This window comes from Rosa chinensis, chromosome 2 (assembly GCF_002994745.2).
Source record: "Rosa chinensis cultivar Old Blush chromosome 2, RchiOBHm-V2, whole genome shotgun sequence".
NCBI classification, from domain to species: Eukaryota; Viridiplantae; Streptophyta; class Magnoliopsida; order Rosales; family Rosaceae; genus Rosa; species Rosa chinensis.
Window position 1 is genome coordinate 3,277,784 of NC_037089.1, and position 19,379 is coordinate 3,297,162.

General features: G+C 35.7%; 2 protein-coding genes across 2 annotated transcripts; both read left to right on the forward strand.

Annotated features, from left to right (window-relative positions):
- Positions 1 to 1,036: 1,036 nt before the first annotated feature.
- Positions 1,037 to 2,764, forward strand: LOC112183495. The gene is made up of 2 exons (XM_024321881.1): positions 1,037 to 1,072; positions 1,736 to 2,764. The coding sequence occupies exons 1-2, from the start codon at positions 1,037 to 1,039 to the stop codon at positions 2,762 to 2,764; spliced, it is 1,065 nt and encodes a 354-aa protein (XP_024177649.1).
- Positions 2,765 to 11,135: 8,371 nt separating this feature from the next.
- Positions 11,136 to 11,902, forward strand: LOC112183496 (30S ribosomal protein S21, chloroplastic). The gene has a single exon (XM_040514164.1). The coding sequence runs from the start codon at positions 11,321 to 11,323 to the stop codon at positions 11,690 to 11,692; it is 372 nt and encodes a 123-aa protein (XP_040370098.1). The 5' UTR covers positions 11,136 to 11,320; the 3' UTR covers positions 11,693 to 11,902.
- The last annotated feature ends 7,477 nt before the right edge of the window (positions 11,903 to 19,379 follow it).

Consider the following 19,379-nt stretch of genomic DNA (forward strand, 5'->3'; position numbering starts at 1 on the left):
AATCGCAGGCTCGTACCTTACATCCTCTTCATACGTGTTTTTGAAAGGGGTGGCGACAATGCAAACATTGTTTCCACCTAGATGGAAGAAATGATGGTCCCATGCTTCACGAGGGACCTCTGGCCGCTTCAGCACATGGATTTCACTGATATTTTCTTGGTTTTCATCCAAGGACATGAGATAAACTACTAGCCTAGTCCCGGGCCAGACACAGGTAGCGGTAAACATTAATTTCTTGTTATGGTGTTCCGGCTGCGGCAGGTCCAGCACTAGAGCTTTGTCCTGAAATGGAAAAGGGCCGCCTTGGCACATACTGGGGACTCTGTTCCATTCCTCTTTCTTTGGTTCGGCGGCACCAAGGTCAAAGCAGTGTATCGAGTGCCCTTCACTGGACGCAAACAACTTGGTGCCCGCAATAGCATAAGAGAACCAGCGAGCACCTGTAGGGAAGTTTGGCAGGGGCGACCAAGTCCCCTGTTTGGGGTCAAATACCTCGAAACTTCCAGGAATGTGGGGACCACTGGACAGAGTGTAAAGTTTTCCGGCCACCTCAGCCATTAACGGCTGACATTTACCTTTGTGTAAAGTCTCCTCCATCTTGACTATGCCGTGTTTGGGGTCCTTGGTATCAAAGGCATAAACGTCTGTGCTGTAATCGCTGCTTAATGCACCTAACGGTCCGAAGTCGCGTTTCAAGCCGCCGGCAAAAACAAACTTGGAGCCCAAAACACCGCAACCAGCTTTACCTCGGAGATGTACGATGGGCCTATTCGCCACTTGCCGTAGTCCTAGTTTCACCGACGGCGATGATGTCAGCAAATCGCTAAGATTGATGGCGCGAACAACATAAGCACCCCAAAAGCGGTTGGCGACTTGTACAGTTTTATAACCTTCATAGATACAAATATATAGAGTCTTATTAACTAAGTCGTCTTCCTCCAGCAACTTCAAGCTGCTTGTGTGCATATGGCGGTGCCGCCTTTCTTCTTCTTCATCTTCTTCACCGTAGCTTCCCGGGTTTAACGGTTTTTCGGTCATGGTGTTTTTCCTCCCAAAGAAGGATGATAATACGGTTCGGGGTCTTCGGGCCTTTTATAAAGATGTTATTCCTTATCACAGATGGATTTACATCCTAATAACAATCGGATTCGAATGAGAGTACTCCTAATTATTATTGGATTGGGAAGAGTACGTAGTTTGTGTATATTGTATAATTATTTTAAATTGTTAGATTTCATTATCTTTTTCTTTTTTTGTTAGATTTCATTATCTTTTAGAGGAGATGCTTTAGAATCCTCTAATATATGGGTTTCTAGCTTAGGGTGAGAAGGGTGATTTTCAGAAGATTCTTAATTAGTCTTTAAGTCTTAACTCGCTATAAACCTTAATGGAATGAAATAAAATTGACACCTCAATTTTCAAAAAATCCTTATTTATTCTTAGTTTTCAAAATTTAGTGTAATTCCCAATAAAAAAAAGTGTAATTTTATCTTAATTAGTCTTAATTATTTTTGAACTTTAATGGAATGAAATAATATTTTACCCTATTAATACATTACATATGTCCAATTAATACAAATAGGGCAGTGAATCCCAGCTGCGGTTCATGCCATATTCTCACCTGAGGTGGCTCAAAAGGTACTTTGTATCCCTCTTAGCAGACGAAATCTATGTGATAAACCTTGTTGGAGTCCGGAAAAAAAAAAGTTTTTATTCTGTTAAAACTGCATACTAGATTGCTCGAACCAAAGTGTTGGAGAATGTTTTAACTTCTACATCTCAAGGTGATCCGTACAAAGAATTATGGCGCAGGATTTGGAAAGCAACAGTGCCTGGAAAGGTTCAGATTTATGTTTGGCGTGCATGCTCAAATCTCCTTCCTACAAGAGCCAAACTTTCCACTAAGGGGTATCAAGGTGACCTGCAGTGTCTCCTATGTTCTCATGCTTATGAGGACACTTCCCATGTCTTTTGTAAATGTCCTATTGCTACTGCCATACTCACTGCATCCCCTTTTAATTTGGGGAGTAGCTTACTGCCGTCTTTGGAATTTAAAGAGTGGTTATTGGACCATGCTCGGAATCTGCCAAATGACTTGTTTGCTAAACTCCTCATGATCTTATGGGCCTTGTGGAAAAACAGGAATAATATGTTGTGGAATCATACTAAACAATCGGCTGAGGAGTTGGTACTTAGCTCACTGGCGTGGCTGGAGGAGTTTGGGAAAGCAAACAAAATAAACAAAACTGCTCTCTCAAAACCGAAGCAAGCGTGGAGGCCAGCAGGTTATGGTACATGGAAACTCAATGTTGATGGAAGTTTTCTCCCAGGAATTGCTCATGGAGGAGTCAGGGGTGTCTTGCATGATGATGCAGGACAATTTCGAGCTGCCTTCGCAGCTCCAATCCCAGCTGTTGCGTCAACAAGACAAGTTGAGCTATGGGCCATCAAGGAGGGCTTAAAACTGGTGGCCACAATGCAGGTCAGCAATATCATTATCGAAACAGACTGCCTGGAAGCTGTGTCTTGTATTGCAGAGACCCAATTTACTTATGTTCATGATGAAGGGATAATTGATGATATTCGGCAGGAGCTAAACCATAGAACTGACATTAGTGTGCAGCATACCTCACGAGTGAACAACCGTGTAGCCCATTGTTTAGCTAATTTAGCTTTTGAAGCTAGGCATAGCTCTATGTGGTTTATGAAACCTCCAGATTTCATTGTGGGAGTACTCAACGATGATTGTAAGCATTTGAGGTAGTTATTACCTCTTTGAATGAAACTTCCTTTGATTCAAAAAAAAAAAAATTAATACAAATCTTTTCAAGGTTTTCTTATCTTGTTGATCAATATATGTCCATAATGGCATTATGCCCATATACGCATATTTACTATTCTTTGTTAATATGCTAAATCAAAGTAACACATTCTTTTCCTTATTTACCGGTCATCTCATCAAATCCTAAAATTTAGTCAACATAATTTAAGGGTTTTCAATTTCTGCATTAGAGCATATTCGGTAGACTCTCTATTTTAGAGAGGAGAAATTTTAAATACACACCCCTAATTTCTTAATACACACTCCTTACTCAATACACCTACCATTTAATTTCTCATTCTAATATTTTACTAAATACACAACCCAAATTACCTAAATTATCCTTAAACTAAAAAACTATGAAATACAATATTATTTAACTACATTAAGGCTACTATGTAATCCGATTAGTATATATAATTGACCATATTAATTACTTGTGTTAGTTATTGGGATATCCATAAGGATTCATTATTGTTCCCTTCAAATAGATGCTTAGAAATAAGTGTTCAAGGAAATCTCTATTCTGTATTTGGTCCAAACTCTAGGTTACTTGACCTAGTGGTAATAGAGTTATATTAGAAGGATCTAGATTCCTATTCAATGTATGATTACTTTCCTTGTATGATTTGGATTCTATGCATTGTAATCATCTATATAAAGAGGCCCCTATTATCAATGAGAATATACAACAAATTTCTCTCAATTTCAGTTTCTCTACAACACGTTATCAGCACGAGCCCTAACCCTAGCTTTAGAAACCAAAACCCCAGAAATTGATCAAGCTCCACCGGATTAGCATTGCCTGCGCTACTACTACCCCACAGCCCCTGCGTTGCAACTCAATGCTAACCCTACCAGGTTAGCCTCGCTGCCCCTGCAGCGCCTGCAGGCCCTGCTTGCCTTCTGCCCTCGTGCTCACTCACCTGCCCTCGCCACTGCGACTCACCAGCGACCCCAGTGTCACCGCAACTCGCTTGCGACCCAGCGACCTTGTGGCATCGTGGCATTCCTGCAGCACCCTCACGGCATCCCCTCTACTCTGCACCCCCGCGACACCGAACCCACGCCCGCGACACTCCCGCGAAGCGCCCACAAACCCTTCCGCGACAAGCCTGAGACCCCGCGAAACCCCCGTGACCCCGCGACCTCCCGATTATCTCTCTAATCTGTTCGGCTAAGACTGAAGCTCGCTCTGCAATCCAACGAGGTAAACTTTTCTAAAAGTTCCCATTTTTTGAAGTTTTTCATTCTTTTCTTGTTTTCTCGAGGACTTGCAACCTCCTTTCTTCTACCCCCCTTTCTTTATCATAGGGGAGACCAAATTAAGCCGAACTGTGGGGGTTTGTGCTCACTCCAAGCTTGGAGCTTGTAGAGTTCTCCAAACTTAGAGTTTGTTGAGATAAAACGATCGACCACAAACATCATTGTTTCGATCTAATCCAACCCCTCTTGGAATCAAATTTCTTGGAAGCGACTACGCTCAGAAATTTTATTTGTTTTCATGGTAGCCTTTTTCGCTCCGAAACTAACCCTAATTTCTTGTTCTCTTTCAGGATGAGTAACCTGAACAAATTGGACTTTGTTCCATTGGGAACAACTGGCTCTGAATATCACAGTTGTTTTCGTGATATCCGCCAGCATCTCAAGGCCGATGGAATCTTGGATACGATTCTCGAGCCTAGCCAGGAATTGCTAACTGTTGAGCAAGCTCAAGCTTTGGAAGAAAATAGAGCAGCTTTAAAGGCAAGGCGAAAACCATCATCCTAATGACTCGTCATATGGATGATTCGCTCCAGTACGAGTGTATGAATGAAGAAGACCCCAGAAGGCTGTGGGTCTCACTCGAAGATAGATTTGGCAACGTCCGTGACTCCTTGCTTCCTGACCTAGAAGTGAGATGGCATAGCCTCTGTTTCTGTGATTTCAAGTCAGTTCTTGACTACAACTCGGAAGCACTTCGCATTAAATCTTTAATTAAATTTTGTGGTAAAGAGATCACAAATGCGATGTTGATTGAGAAGACTCTCTCTACTTTCCCTGTCTCTGCACTGATGGTTGCAAAGAACTATCGAATCGATGTTACTGCAAGACAAATCACAAGGTTTCATGAGCTCATTGGAGCTATGAATGTAGCTGAAAAGCATGACAACATCCTTGTGAAGTACTATAATTCGAGATCCGTGGGAACAGAGCATATTCCGGAATTCAATTATAGTCGCGCCCCAAATAGAGGGCGCTAAGAGCGAAACCCTAATCTTAGGAATACATTTGGACGTTCTGGTCCATATAATGACTCTACTTGGGAAGGTAATCGCCAAAATAGGCGAACACATAACCGAATAGGTAAAAGTGGAAAGAGAGAGGGAGGCAACGCCTCTGGCCATGTTGGTGGGGCCACCAACACTAAGAGCCTTCTAAATGACGCTTTCAAAATGCCTCAATTAATGGAGTTTGAGCAAAGAGATGTATGTTCTCGATGTGGAGTGTCTGATCATTGGGCACACATTTGTAGAGCTCGTGAAAAAATTGTCACCGCCTACAAAGCATACTGTGAAGCAAGAGAAGTTTACTATGTGGAATAAGAAGATCAACAAGATGATCTAGAATGAAGGGTTGAAGACTACAAATCTGGCTGGAATCGATAGATCGCCAATTCTGTTTAAATCTTTATTTTTCCAAGAGATGTAATGGGAAATTGCCACTTTGCATTAGCTAGCATTTGGATTAGATTCCCCTAATGGTTAAGAGACAATGATGTACTCCGTTGGCTTATGAATACAATTTCGAGTTCCTTTCATTATGACTCAATTTTGATTCTGAGCATAATTCTTTGTGACTATGATGGCTTGGCCATTAGTATTAATTCAAGGACATGGAATAGCCCAAGTTCCCCTTGCCAAATGACACCTTAATTACTGTCACAGAAACTCTCTACACTTCTAAGGCGAATCACACTTATGAATAGCAGACGGATTCCATGCGAAAACACATGTAGAGAACGGAAATGAGTTCTTTTGCAATACCTCTAATGATTGAGAACAAAGGCACATCTTAGAGAAGTTTATGTGTCTCTCTAGTGGACTCTATGTCACTATTTGAGCTATTAAATCCAATGAAGTTATGAGAGAAGATCTCTTGGGTTCAAACATATATTGGATTTGTAATGACAGGATAGATCATCCTAGTCATGATATGATGATCCGTCTACTAAAGACTTCACACGGACATCCATTCTTCAGAGTGAGAAGAAGCAAGAATCGAAAATTAATTCCCGAACTTAGCGTGACTGCCGCTACAGCTGCATCTGGCGCTGCCGCTGTCCTTAGCCGCTGTAGGGCAGCGAAAGTCCTTTGTGACAACGCAATAAACGGCGCCAACCATGGCCATTCCACCATGAATGTTCCTTCCCATGGCCATGCCGCCATGGATGCCATTTTCCATGGTTCCACCACCATGATGGGTGATGTAGTCACATATTTTGCTTCTAATAGCGCCACAGATGCTCATGCCTAACCAAAATCCTCATTAGTTACTTCTAAGGCACCTCACTCATTTTGCAAAGCCCGTTCCTTAGGGAAATTAGGACTGAGACCGTCCTATACAAAGGATATAAAAATACTCATTATGTTCGTACATAGAATCTGTGAAAATTCTGTGGACTGATCCAACCAACTTGCGGGCGTTTAAATATCTCATGATATTGGTTGACACGCAAACACGCTGGTCACGTGTTGTGCCATTGTCCACTTGCAATACTGCTTATGCTACACTCATATCATACAACAACGGGCTCACTCCCCGGATCATCTTATTCCGTCAATTGGACTTGGTGATGCTAGAGAGTTTACATCGAAGACTTTCGATGGTTACTGCATTGAGACTGATGTTGGACATCATATTCCCATGAACACACCCAAATGGTCTCGCGAAAACGACTACGATGGTAGTTCGATCATTGGTAATGCGCACCAATCTCCTTATATCCGCTTGGGGTGATGCAATATCACATGCAGCTATGCTAGTTCGTCTATGACCCACAGCCACTCAATTTACCTCTGCGTTACAGCTAGTGACTGGGTATAAGTATCGTACTTATGCATATTTGAGTGAGCCATTTATGTGCAAATTGCGCTGCCACAGCACCCTATGATGGGTCCTTACAGACGAATGGGAAACTACGTTGGATTTGAGATTCCAACAATCGTCCGCCACTTAACGCCCTTGCTAGGCGATCTCCTTACCGCTAGATTTGCGAATGTCACTTTGATGAGACAGTTTTCCCGTCGTTAGGGGGAGATAAGAACACAGATGTTCAACAGGAATGACAGGAATTGTCATGGTCTATCCCTACTATGTCTCATCTCGATCCCTGTTAAAGTGACGAGATCACACAAATAAGCTACAAATATGTCTGCAAGGAAGGACGTCCCTACGAGAGGACGTAGCACCACCCTACACGGAGGTAGGCATGGCGCCAACGCCAAAGAGTGTGGCACTCTGGCGTTACAGGTCATGGCCCCAGCTAGTATGCGTGGGAGGCCCGTAGGTTCGAAGGATACTTTGGCATATTCCAATCCTTTAATCATCAAGACTCAAAATCTGTCTCATGAGTATCTTCCGGGTTATGGTTATCGTTGGGGGACGCCTCAATGTCAGAACCTATTCCTGAGAATATAGAGCTCTTTGAAAATTACACTAGTGTACATGAGACATGGGATAGAAACTCCATCATAATTGATGATGTAGTTGCGCATTTTGTTGCGCATGAGTTTGTTGAGTCAGATGATATCGAACCACGCTCCGTTGATGAATGAATGCCAACGTAGAGAGATTTGGCCTAAATGGAAAGATGCGATCCATGTTAAGATGGATTCTCTAACGAAGAGGAAGGTTTTCGAACCAGTGATGACAACACCTCCTATCATAAAACATGTTGACTAAATGGGTCTTCATTAGAAAGCGTGATGAGAAAAGGAGATGGCAATCTCCCCTTATGGCAAAAGGCTTCTCACAAAACGCCCTAGAATTGACAACGATAAAACATATTCTCTCGTAATGGATGTCATTGCACTCCACTACCCTGTCAGTTTGGTAGTTTCCTAATAACTGATTATGCAGCTTACAAATGTGGTCACTATGTATCTCTATGGGGATCTAGATACGGAATATACATGAAGGTTCATGGTGAACTTCATTTACCCAAGTCAAGTGGCTCTAGACCACTTGACGCGTTTTACAAAGAGGTTAAAATGCTCGCTAAAAGTGACTACTTGATTGGGAAGAGATATGCCCACGCGTTTCCATAACAAGTTTTGGATTCTATCGCGGTTTATGTTGGACATGATCTTCATTGGAAGCCCTTCAAGAGTTAAGTGAAACCGCTGAACACTTGAAATCTAAGTTTGAGATGAAGGATTTTGGAGAACACGATTATGTCTCGGTTTGGAACTTGAGCATCGTGTTGATAGATGCTTAGGCATTTTGACAAGGTCAAGCCTTCAAGCACCCCCATGATCGTCCATAGCCTTGATCCTGAAAAAGATCTTCTTCGTCCAAAGGATGATGGAGAAGATGTGCTAGAGACAAAGTCCCCCACATAAGTACAATAGGCGCATTATTGTACTTAGCTCAATGCACAAGACCAGATATCTCATTTTCCATGAACTTGTTAGCTACAGTATAGCTCTGCGCCAAAGCGATGTCATTTGCTTGGTGTAAAAGATATCTTTCGATACTAGATGTACAACTGATATGGGCATGGTTTATCCCTACAGAGAGATGATGGATTCGGACCCATCACACACCAGGAACGCCGCCAACATTGGCCTGCGTCCTCTATCCCCATCCCAAAACAACATGTTTTTTGGAAGGTTTTGCTGATGTTGGGTATCTCTCTCACACACACAAAGGTCATTCCCAAAATGGTTAAGTGTTTACCATGGGAAAAGACCATGATATCTTGGAGGTCTACATAACAGACCCTAGTCGCTATATCTTAGAACAATGCAGAGATTATTGCTCTTCACAAAGTGGTTCGTGAATGTATATGGATTGGATCCATAATTACGCATGTTCGAACAATTGTGGTTTGAAGTCTACCACAGATGAGCCTACGAGCATTTAGGATAATGCTGATTGTTTTGAACAAATGAACCAAGGCTACATCAAAAGCGACAACACCAAGCATAATCAACAACAACAGACTCTCCTTAAGATCAAAGTGAACTAGGTTCAATCTGAGGACTGTGTGGAAGACTTATTCACTAAGTCATTGCCTAAATTCCACTTTCGAGAAACATGTTGGTAGCATCGTTTGCGGAAGTTATCCGAACTCCCATATATGACCGTAGTCATTAGGGGGAGATGCAGACACCAATGGGAGATGTCTACATGCATGGTCTCAAAATGTGAATGGTGTGTTGTGCTCTTTTTCCCCTTCGACTGAGGTTATTTTTATCCCACTGGGTTTTTGTTACTCGGTAAGCTTTTTAACGAGGCAACGAGAGAAGCACCGCATTTGAGCAACACATGGGAAAGTGTTCAAGGAAATCTCTATTCTGTGTTTGGCCCAAACTCTAGGTTACTTGACCTAGTGGTAATAGGGTTACATTAGAAGGATCTAGATTCCTATTCAATGTATGATTACTTTCCTTGTATGATTTGGATTCTATGCATTGTAATCCTCTATATAAAAAGGCCCCTATTATCAATGAGAATACACAGCAAATTCCTCTTAATTTTAGCACTGATACAGCAAATTCCTCACCAAACAAGGAAACACCCTATTGATCAAGTATAAAATTTTGAGTCAAACATTCAACTAAAACTGTACTAGTAGTTTCTCCGATCCACAATGGCAAAACTATGAAGTTGTCATTGGATGGTCAAATAAATTAACAATTACAAAGTTTTGTACATGTGATGTTTTATATTAGATAATAAAATGACTAATCATAACTTTTAGGAAGAAAAAAAAGAACTAAAGTGGAATTAAAGCGATATGTTTTAAAAACACTTAATGTCATTGATTTTGAAATTCTAAATTATATAGTCTCTCACCCTATTTAATTACAATTTATTTAAGGAAAATTTAAATTTGATGGTTTCTAACTTTTATTCTTGTTTTAAATGAGAATGCAATTTATAGAAGTTCATTGTGTTTATAATTATAGAATAATATAAGGAAGATATGATTATTATTATTTTTCTTCTAATACATAGATGTTTATTTTAGTCATTTAATCTACATATAAAATCTGATTTGAAATATAAAATAACAAGAATGTGTATTAAGTAATTTGGGGTGTGTATTTAAAATTTCTATTTAGAGAACATGTTTAACTTTTTGTCTATTTTAACAGCTGCACCAAACTCCTAAGTGGTTATCTATTATAATTTTTAGCTATCTCATTCTTAAATATAGAGAGACCGAGATGATGCTCTCTATAATTTAAAACATTCATTTTGAGTTATTTTATGTAATATTGTAATTTATAAATACATTTAAGCTATTTAATCTTCATTTAAAAAATAATATAAATTTAAAATGAGCTAAAATAAATAGCACTGATACAGATATATTTCTAAGGGCAAAGTGGCTAGCTAAAATGACTTTTTAGCTATTTTAGCTAAAATTTGACTCAGAAAGATTGTGGTTTTCCTAAAGGATGGCTGAAAATAAGTTCAATTTGTTAGTTAATAAAATTTGGCAAAGTGAGTTTTTTTGGTTGCACCGCCCCCTATATCTAATTGCATAGTCCAATATGAACCGGTGGATTCATTTTCAGAAAGGAATATGAAAATCCTTCGTTAAAACAGCTCTAAAAAAGTTAGGAAATTAAGATGTTCAAGCTTATGAGGCTCTTGCAATCAAAGCTGTCTTTATGCTGTTGTTTTACATGGATTCCATAATCTTGAGATTGAAGGAGACTCAAGATTGATAGCATATTTTGGCATATTAGATTTATTTTGAGGGACATCCGCTTTCTTTCCAGCCAACTCCATCATGGTTGGTTCGAGCATATTAAGAGAGAAGCTAATTTCTTAACTGAAGTCATTCTTAATACTGGCCATCACTCTGATGTTTCTGTTTGGAGGGACTCTCTCCCTCTTTCAGCTTGAAATGCTTTATTGTTTAATAAGTTAGAGACTGACGGCAGCAAATCCTCTGTCCCTAATTTCCTGTCTCCATCCCTGTGACCCATTCAATTTATGACACCTGTCAATTCTAATTCACAGAACTTAACTCCGTCTCACCATGGTGGGGATTTGTTGTGCGATATCGGTGGCTTCGTTTGGGTATTTGCATCCATGGAACTCTTCCACTGTAGCAGACAAGTACCAGCTCGGCCTTTTGCTTTCTTCCTTCTCCGGCCTTCAATCTCACCAATTTGTTCGTCTTCACGCCCATGACTATTGAGATGATGAAGCAGAGGCATATAAGGTAGAGAGGGAAACCAAAATCAGAAGTCCACGATTTTGCACCAAACTCAATCCATGGCTGCCTCATCCTCTCTCTGCAACTTCCTCTCCTTCCTCACACCCTCAAAGCCCCCATCACAAGCCAAACCCCCACCACCCCATCTCCATCTCTCCCAAACCCAGAAGCCCAGAGACGCCTTCGTCCCTCTAGTCGCCCAACCTGGTCCTTATTTCTCTTCTTCCTCTTCGGAATTGGAGTCCGTCATGAACGCCTCTCTGGCTTATGCCAACACTCTCTTCTTCAAGTCGGCTTACAATGGCCAAGTCATCGTCGACGAGGGCGAGTCCGAGGAGCGCTTGCTCAACCGGTTCCGGCGAGAGGTGATGAGAGCTGGCGTCATCCAGGAGGTTAAGCGGAGGAGGTATTTCCAGAACACACAAGATTAGAAGAAGCTACAGTGGAAGAGTTCCATAAAAGGCAGCTGTTAACGGTGTTAAGAATAGATTTGTTAAAGTAACAAGTGTCATAAATTGAATGGGTCACAGGGATGGAGACAGGAAAATTAGGGACAGAGGATTTGCTGCCGAGACTGACTGTACTAGAATCTTTTCTCTGTAATTTTTTTTTTAAATAAATAAATTGTATAGTCCAATATACCCTAGTTTCTTCCCTATTTATTTTAAAGCCTTTATTTTCAAGAACTTATTGTTGCTCTTTTACTGATTTAACCTTGTACCATTTTTTTTAACTATCCCCGCCCAGTATAGTGATTCCTCAATCAATTTTGACTTCGTCGGAGTTTGAAAGGCCTAGGTAGAGTTGGGTATGTGGAAGGGCTGTAGATCTTCTACCAATTCAACAAGAATGGGGACGTGAGGATCAAGTCCTTAGAGCAGATGCACCCATGTACTGATTGGGTGACTAATTGGGCAATTGTTAGCAAATGGACAATGCACCGATGAAAAATTGCCTGACTAATTGCTGGGGCCCACGTGGGGACCAGCTGCCCAGGCAATTGGATGACCAATTCTTGCCCAACCGTTTCCCCGACTGATTGGGGCGGGCTCCACATCTTGCACAAATGTCATAGCTTGTAGACACAAATTTGGGAAATTGTTCTTTATTCACAGTCGTTGGATCTCAATCCGATGGCTGTAATTAAATACCAATGGTAATCTTTCTTTTTTTCACCTAAAAATTAATTCAAAAGTTTAAAAAAAAAATCTCAAATGTATTTCAAAAAATTCTGTAAGTACTCATTCTATTTCATAATGGTCATAGAATTTTTTTTCCTGATGATAACTATATGTATATTTTTTTTATTGTGAACGATATATGTGCTTGATATAAAATTTAATTTGTTAAAAAAGATTTATTCATTAATTTTTTATAGTAATATTGTATGATTAATCTCATTATTAATTATTCTATTAATCAAATTATAAGTTTAACATTATTGAGAATTAATAAATTATTCAAATTTGAAGTGTGAATAATGGATTGGTCAGTGACATGGTCAGTTACATGGTCAGTGACATGGTCAGTTACATGGTCAGTGACATGGTCAGTTACGTGACATGGTCAGTGACATGGTCAGTGACATGGTCAATTACATGGTCAGTTACGTGGTCAGTTACATGGTCAGTTACGTGACCAGTTACATGACCAGTTACAGTTACTTGGTCAGTGACATGGTCAGTTACGTGACCAGTTACATGACTACTTAATTAACATATGCATTAATTTTTTATTAAATTAACATTGTATGATTATTCTAATTGTTAATTGTTTAGTTAATTAAATTATAAGTTTAATGAATTATTCAAATTTGAAGTGTGAATAGTGGATTGGCAGGCAAATTACCTTTCACTGGTGCATCGTATAAGCTGAAGGCAATTGCCAATTTGAGATGAATAGTGGATTGGTAGTACCAATTTGGTTAGCAAATCAGCAATTGCCCTTGGTTCATGGGTGCATTTGCTCTTAGAGCAGATGCACCCATGTATTGATTGGGTGACTAATTGGGCAATTGTTAGCAAATGGACAATGCACCGATGAAAAATTGCCTGACTAATTGCTGGGGCCCACGTGGGGACCAGCTGCCCAGGCAATTGGATGACCAATTCTTGCCCAACCGTTTCCCCGACTGATTGGGGCGGGCTCCACATCTTGCACAAATGTCATAGCTTGTAGACACAAATTTGGGAAATTGTTCTTTATTCACAGTCGTTGGATCTCAATCCGATGGCTGTAATTAAATACCAATGGTAATCTTTCTTTTTTTCACCTAAAAATTAATTCAAAAGTTTAAAAAAAAAATCTCAAATGTATTTCAAAAAATTCTGTAAGTACTCATTCTATTTCATAATGATCATAGAATTTTTTTTCCTGATGATAACTATATGTATATTTTTTTTATTGTGAACGGTATATGTGCTTGATATAAAATTTAATTTGTTAAAAAAGATTTATTCATTAATTTTTTATAGTAATATTGTATGATTAATCTCATTATTAATTATTCTATTAATCAAATTATAAGTTTAACATTATTGAGAATTAATAAATTATTCAAATTTGAAGTGTGAATAATGGATTGGTCAGTGACATGGTCAGTTACATGGTCAGTTACATGGTCAGTGACATGGTCAGTTACGTGACATGGTCAGTGACATGGTCAGTTACATGGTCAGTACTCATTCTATTTCGTAATGGTCATAGAATTTTTTTTCCTGATGATAACTATATGTATATTTTTTTTATTGTGAACGATATATGTGCTTGATATAAAATTTAATTTGTTAAAAAAGATTTATTCATTAATTTTTTATAGTAATATTGTATGATTAATCTCATTATTAATTATTCTATTAATCAAATTATAAGTTTAACATTATTGAGAATTAATAAATTATTCAAATTTGAAGTGTGAATAATGGATTGGTCAGTGACATGGTCAGTTACATGGTCAGTTACATGGTCAGTTACAAGGTCAGTGACATGGTCAGTTACGTGACATGGTCAGTGACATGGTCAGTTACATGGTCAGTTACAAGGTCAGTGCCATGGTCAGTTACGTGACAGGGTCAGTGACATGGTCAGTTACATGGTCAGTACTCATTCTATTTCATAATGGTCATAGAATTTTTTTTCCTGATGATAACTATATGTATATTTTTTTTTATTGTGAACGATATATGTGCTTGATATAAAATTTAATTTGTTAAAAAAGATTTATTCATTAATTTTTTATAGTAATATTGTATGATTAATCTCATTATTAATTATTATATTAATCAAATTATAAGTTTAACATTATTGAGAATTAATAAATTATTCAAATTTGAAGTGTGAATAATGGATTGGTCAGTGACATGGTCAGTTACATGGTCAGTGACATGGTCAGTTACGTGACATGGTCAGTGACATGGTCAGTTACATGGTCATTGACATGGTCAGTTACGTGACATGGTCAGTGACATGGTCAGTTACATGGTCAGTACTCATTCTATTTCATAATGGTCATAGAATTTTTTTCCTGATGATAACTATATGTATTTTTTTTTTATTGTGAACGATATATGTGCTTAATATAAAATTTAATTTGTTAAAAAAGATTTATTCATTAATTTTTTATAGTAATATTGTATGATTAATCTCATTATTAATTATTCAATTAATCAAATTATAAGTTTAACATTATTGAGAATTAATAAATTATTCAAATTTGAAGTGTGAATAATGGATTGGTCAGTGACATGGTCAATTACATGGTCAGTTACAAGGTCAGTGACATGGTCAGTTACGTGACATGGTCAGTTACATGGTCAGTACTCATTCTATTTCATAATGGACATAGAATTTTTTTTCCTGATGATAACTATATGTATATTTTTTTTATTGTGAACGATATATGTGCTTGATATAAAATTTAATTTGTTAAAAAAGATTTATTCATTAATTTTTTATAGTAATATTGTATGATTAATCTCATTATTAATTATTCTATTAATCAAATTATAAGTTTAACATTATTGAGAATTAATAAATTATTCAAATTTGAAGTGTGAATAATGGATTGGTCAGTGACATGGTCAGTTACATGGTCAGTTACAAGGTCAGTGACATGGTCAGTTACGTGACATGGTCAGTGACATGGTCAGTTACATGGTCAGTACTCATTCTATTTCATAATGGTCATAGAATTTTTTTTCCTGATGATAACTATATGTATATTTTTTTATTGTGAACGATATATGTGCTTGATATAAAATTTAATTTGTTAAAAAAGATTTATTCATTAATTTTTTATAGTAATATTGTATGATTAATCTCATTATTAATTATTCTATTAATCAAATTATAAGTTTAACATTATTGAGAATTAATAAATTATTCAAATTTGAAGTGTGAATAATGGATTGGTCAGTGACATGGTCAATTACATGGTCAGTTACAAGGTCAGTGACATGGTCAGTTACGTGACATGGTCAATGACATGGTCAGTTACATGGTCAGTACTCATTCTATTTCGTAATGGTCATAGAATTTTTTTTCCTGATGATAACTATATGTATATTTTTTTTATTGTGAACGATATATGTGCTTGATATAAAATTTAATTTGTTAAAAAAGATTTATTCATTAATTTTTTATAGTAATATTGTATGATTAATCTCATTATTAATTATTCTATTAATCAAATTATAAGTTTAACATTATTGAGAATTAATAAATTATTCAAATTTGAAGTGTGAATAATGGATTGGTCAGTGACATGGTCAGTTACATGGTCAGTTACAAGGTCAGTGACATGGTCTGTTACGTGACATGGTCAGTGACATGGTCAGTTACATGGTCAGTACTCATTCTATTTCATAATGGTCATAGAATTTTTTTTCCTGATGATAACTATATGTATATTTTTTTTATTGTGAACGATATATGTGCTTGATATAAAATTTAATTTGTTAAAAAAGATTTATTCATTAATTTTTTATAGTAATATTGTATGATTAATCTCATTATTAATTATTCTATTAATCAAATTATAAGTTTAACATTATTGAGAATTAATAAATTATTCAAATTTGAAATGTGAATAATGGATTGGTCAGTGACATGGTCAATTACATGGTCAGTTACAAGGTCAGTGACATGGTCAGTTACGTGACATGGTCAGTGACATGGTCAGTTACATGGTCAGTACTCATTCTATTTCATAATGGTCATAGAATTTTTTTTCCTGATGATAACTATATGTATATTTTTTTTATCGTGAACGATATATGTGCTTGATATAAAATTTAATTTGTTAAAAAAGATTTATTCATTAATTTTTTATAGTAATATTGTATGATTAATCTCATTATTAATTATTCTATTAATCAAATTATAAGTTTAACATTATTGAGAATTAATAAATTATTCAAATTTGAAGTGTGAATAATGGATTGGTCAGTGACATGGTCAGTTACATGGTCAGTTACAAGGTCAGTGACATGGTCAGTTACGTGACATGGTCAGTGACATGGTCAGTTACATGGTCAGTACTCATTCTATTTCATAATGGTCATAGAATTTTTTTTCCTGATGATAACTATATGTATATTTTTTTATTGTGAACGATATATGTGCTTGATATAAAATTTAATTTGTTAAAAAAGATTTATTCATTAATTTTTATAGTAATATTGTATGATTAATCTCATTATTAATTATTCTATTAATCAAATTATAAGTTTAACATTATTGAGAATTAATAAATAACTATATGTATATTTTTTTATTGTGAACGATATATGTGCTTGATATAAAATTTAATTTGTTAAAAAAGATTTATTCATTAATTTTTTATAGTAATATTGTATGATTAATCTCATTATTAATTATTCTATTAATCAAATTATAAGTTTAACATTATTGAGAATTAATAAATTATTCAAATTTGAAGTGTGAATAATGGATTGGTCAGTGACATGGTCAATTACATGGTCAGTTACAAGGTCAGTGACATGGTCAGTTACGTGACATGGTCAGTGACATGGTCAGTTACATGGTCAGTACTCATTCTATTTCGTAATGGTCATAGAATTTTTTTTCCTGATGATAACTATATGTATATTTTTTTTATTGTGAACGATATATGTGCTTGATATAAAATTTAATTTGTTAAAAAAGATTTATTCATTAATTTTTTATAGTAATATTGTATGATTAATCTCATTATTAATTATTCTATTAATCAAATTATAAGTTTAACATTATTGAGAATTAATTAATTATTCAAATTTGAAGTGTGAATAATGGATTGGTCAGTGACATGGTCAGTTACATGGTCAGTTACAAGGTCAGTGACATGGTCAGTTACGTGACATGGTCAGTGACATGGTCAGTTACATGGTCAGTACTCATTCTATTTCATAATGGTCATAGAATTTTTTTTCCGGATGATAACTATATGTATATTTTTTTTATTGTGAACGATATATGTGCTTGATATAAAATTTAATTTGTTAAAAAAGATTTATTCATTAATTTTTTATAGTAATATTGTATGATTAATCTCATTATTAATTATTCTATTAATCAAATTATAAGTTTAACATTATTGAGAATTAATAAATTATTCAAATTTGAAGTGTGAATAATGGATTGGTCAGTGACATGGTCAATTACATGGTCAGTTACAAGGTCAGTGACATGGTCAGTTACGTGACATGGTCAATGACATGGTCAGTTACATGGTCAGTACTCATTCTATTTCGTAATGGTCATAGAATTTTTTTTCCTGATGATAACTATATGTATATTTTTTTTATTGTGAACGATATATGTGCTTGATATAAAATTTAATTTGTTAAAAAAGATTTATTCATTAATTTTTTATAGTAATATTGTATGATTAATCTCATTATTAATTATTCTATTAATCAAATTATAAGTTTAACATTATTGAGAATTAATAAATTATTCAAATTTGAAGTGTGAATAATGGATTGGTCAGTGACATGGTCAGTTACATGGTCAGTTACAAGGTCAGTGACATGGTCTGTTACGTGACATGGTCAGTGACATGGTCAGTTACATGGTCAGTACTCATTCTATTTCATAATGGTCATAGAATTTTTTTTCCTGATGATAACTATATGTATATTTTTTTATTGTGAACGATATATGTGCTTGATATAAAATTTAATTTGTTAAAAAAGATTTATTCATTAATTTTTTATAGTAATATTGTATGATTAATCTCATTATTAATTATTCTATTAATCAAATTATAAGTTTAACATTATTGAGAATTAATAAATTATTCAAATTTGAAATGTGAATAATGGATTGGTCAGTGACATGGTCAATTACATGGTCAGTTACAAGGTCAGTGACATGGTCAGTTACGTGACATGGTCAGTGACATGGTCAGTTACATGGTCAGTACTCATTCTATTTCATAATGGTCATAGAATTTTTTTTCCTGATGATAACTATATGTATATTTTTTTTATCGTGAACGATATATGTGCTTGATATAAAATTTAATTTGTTAAAAAAGATTTATTCATTAATTTTTTATAGTAATATTGTATGATTAATCTCATTATTAATTATTCTATTAATCAAATTATAAGTTTAACATTATTGAGAATTAATAAATTATTCAAATTTGAAGTGTGAATAATGGATTGGTCAGTGACATGGTCAGTTACATGGTCAGTTACAAGGTCAGTGACATGGTCAGTTACGTGACATGGTCAGTGACATGGTCAGTTACATGGTCAGTACTCATTCTATTTCATAATGGTCATAGAATTTTTTTCCTGATGATAACTATATGTATATTTTTTTTATTGTGAACGATATATGTGCTTGATATAAAATTTAATTTGTTAAAAAAGATTTATTCATTAATTTTTTATAGTAATATTGTATGATTAATCTCATTATTAATTATTCTATTAATCAAATTATAAGTTTAACATTATTGAGAATTAATAAATAACTATATGTATATTTTTTTTATTGTGAACGATATATGTGCTTGATATAAAATTTAATTTGTTAAAAAAGATTTATTCATTAATTTTTTATAGTAATATTGTATGATTAATCTCATTATTAATTATTCTATTA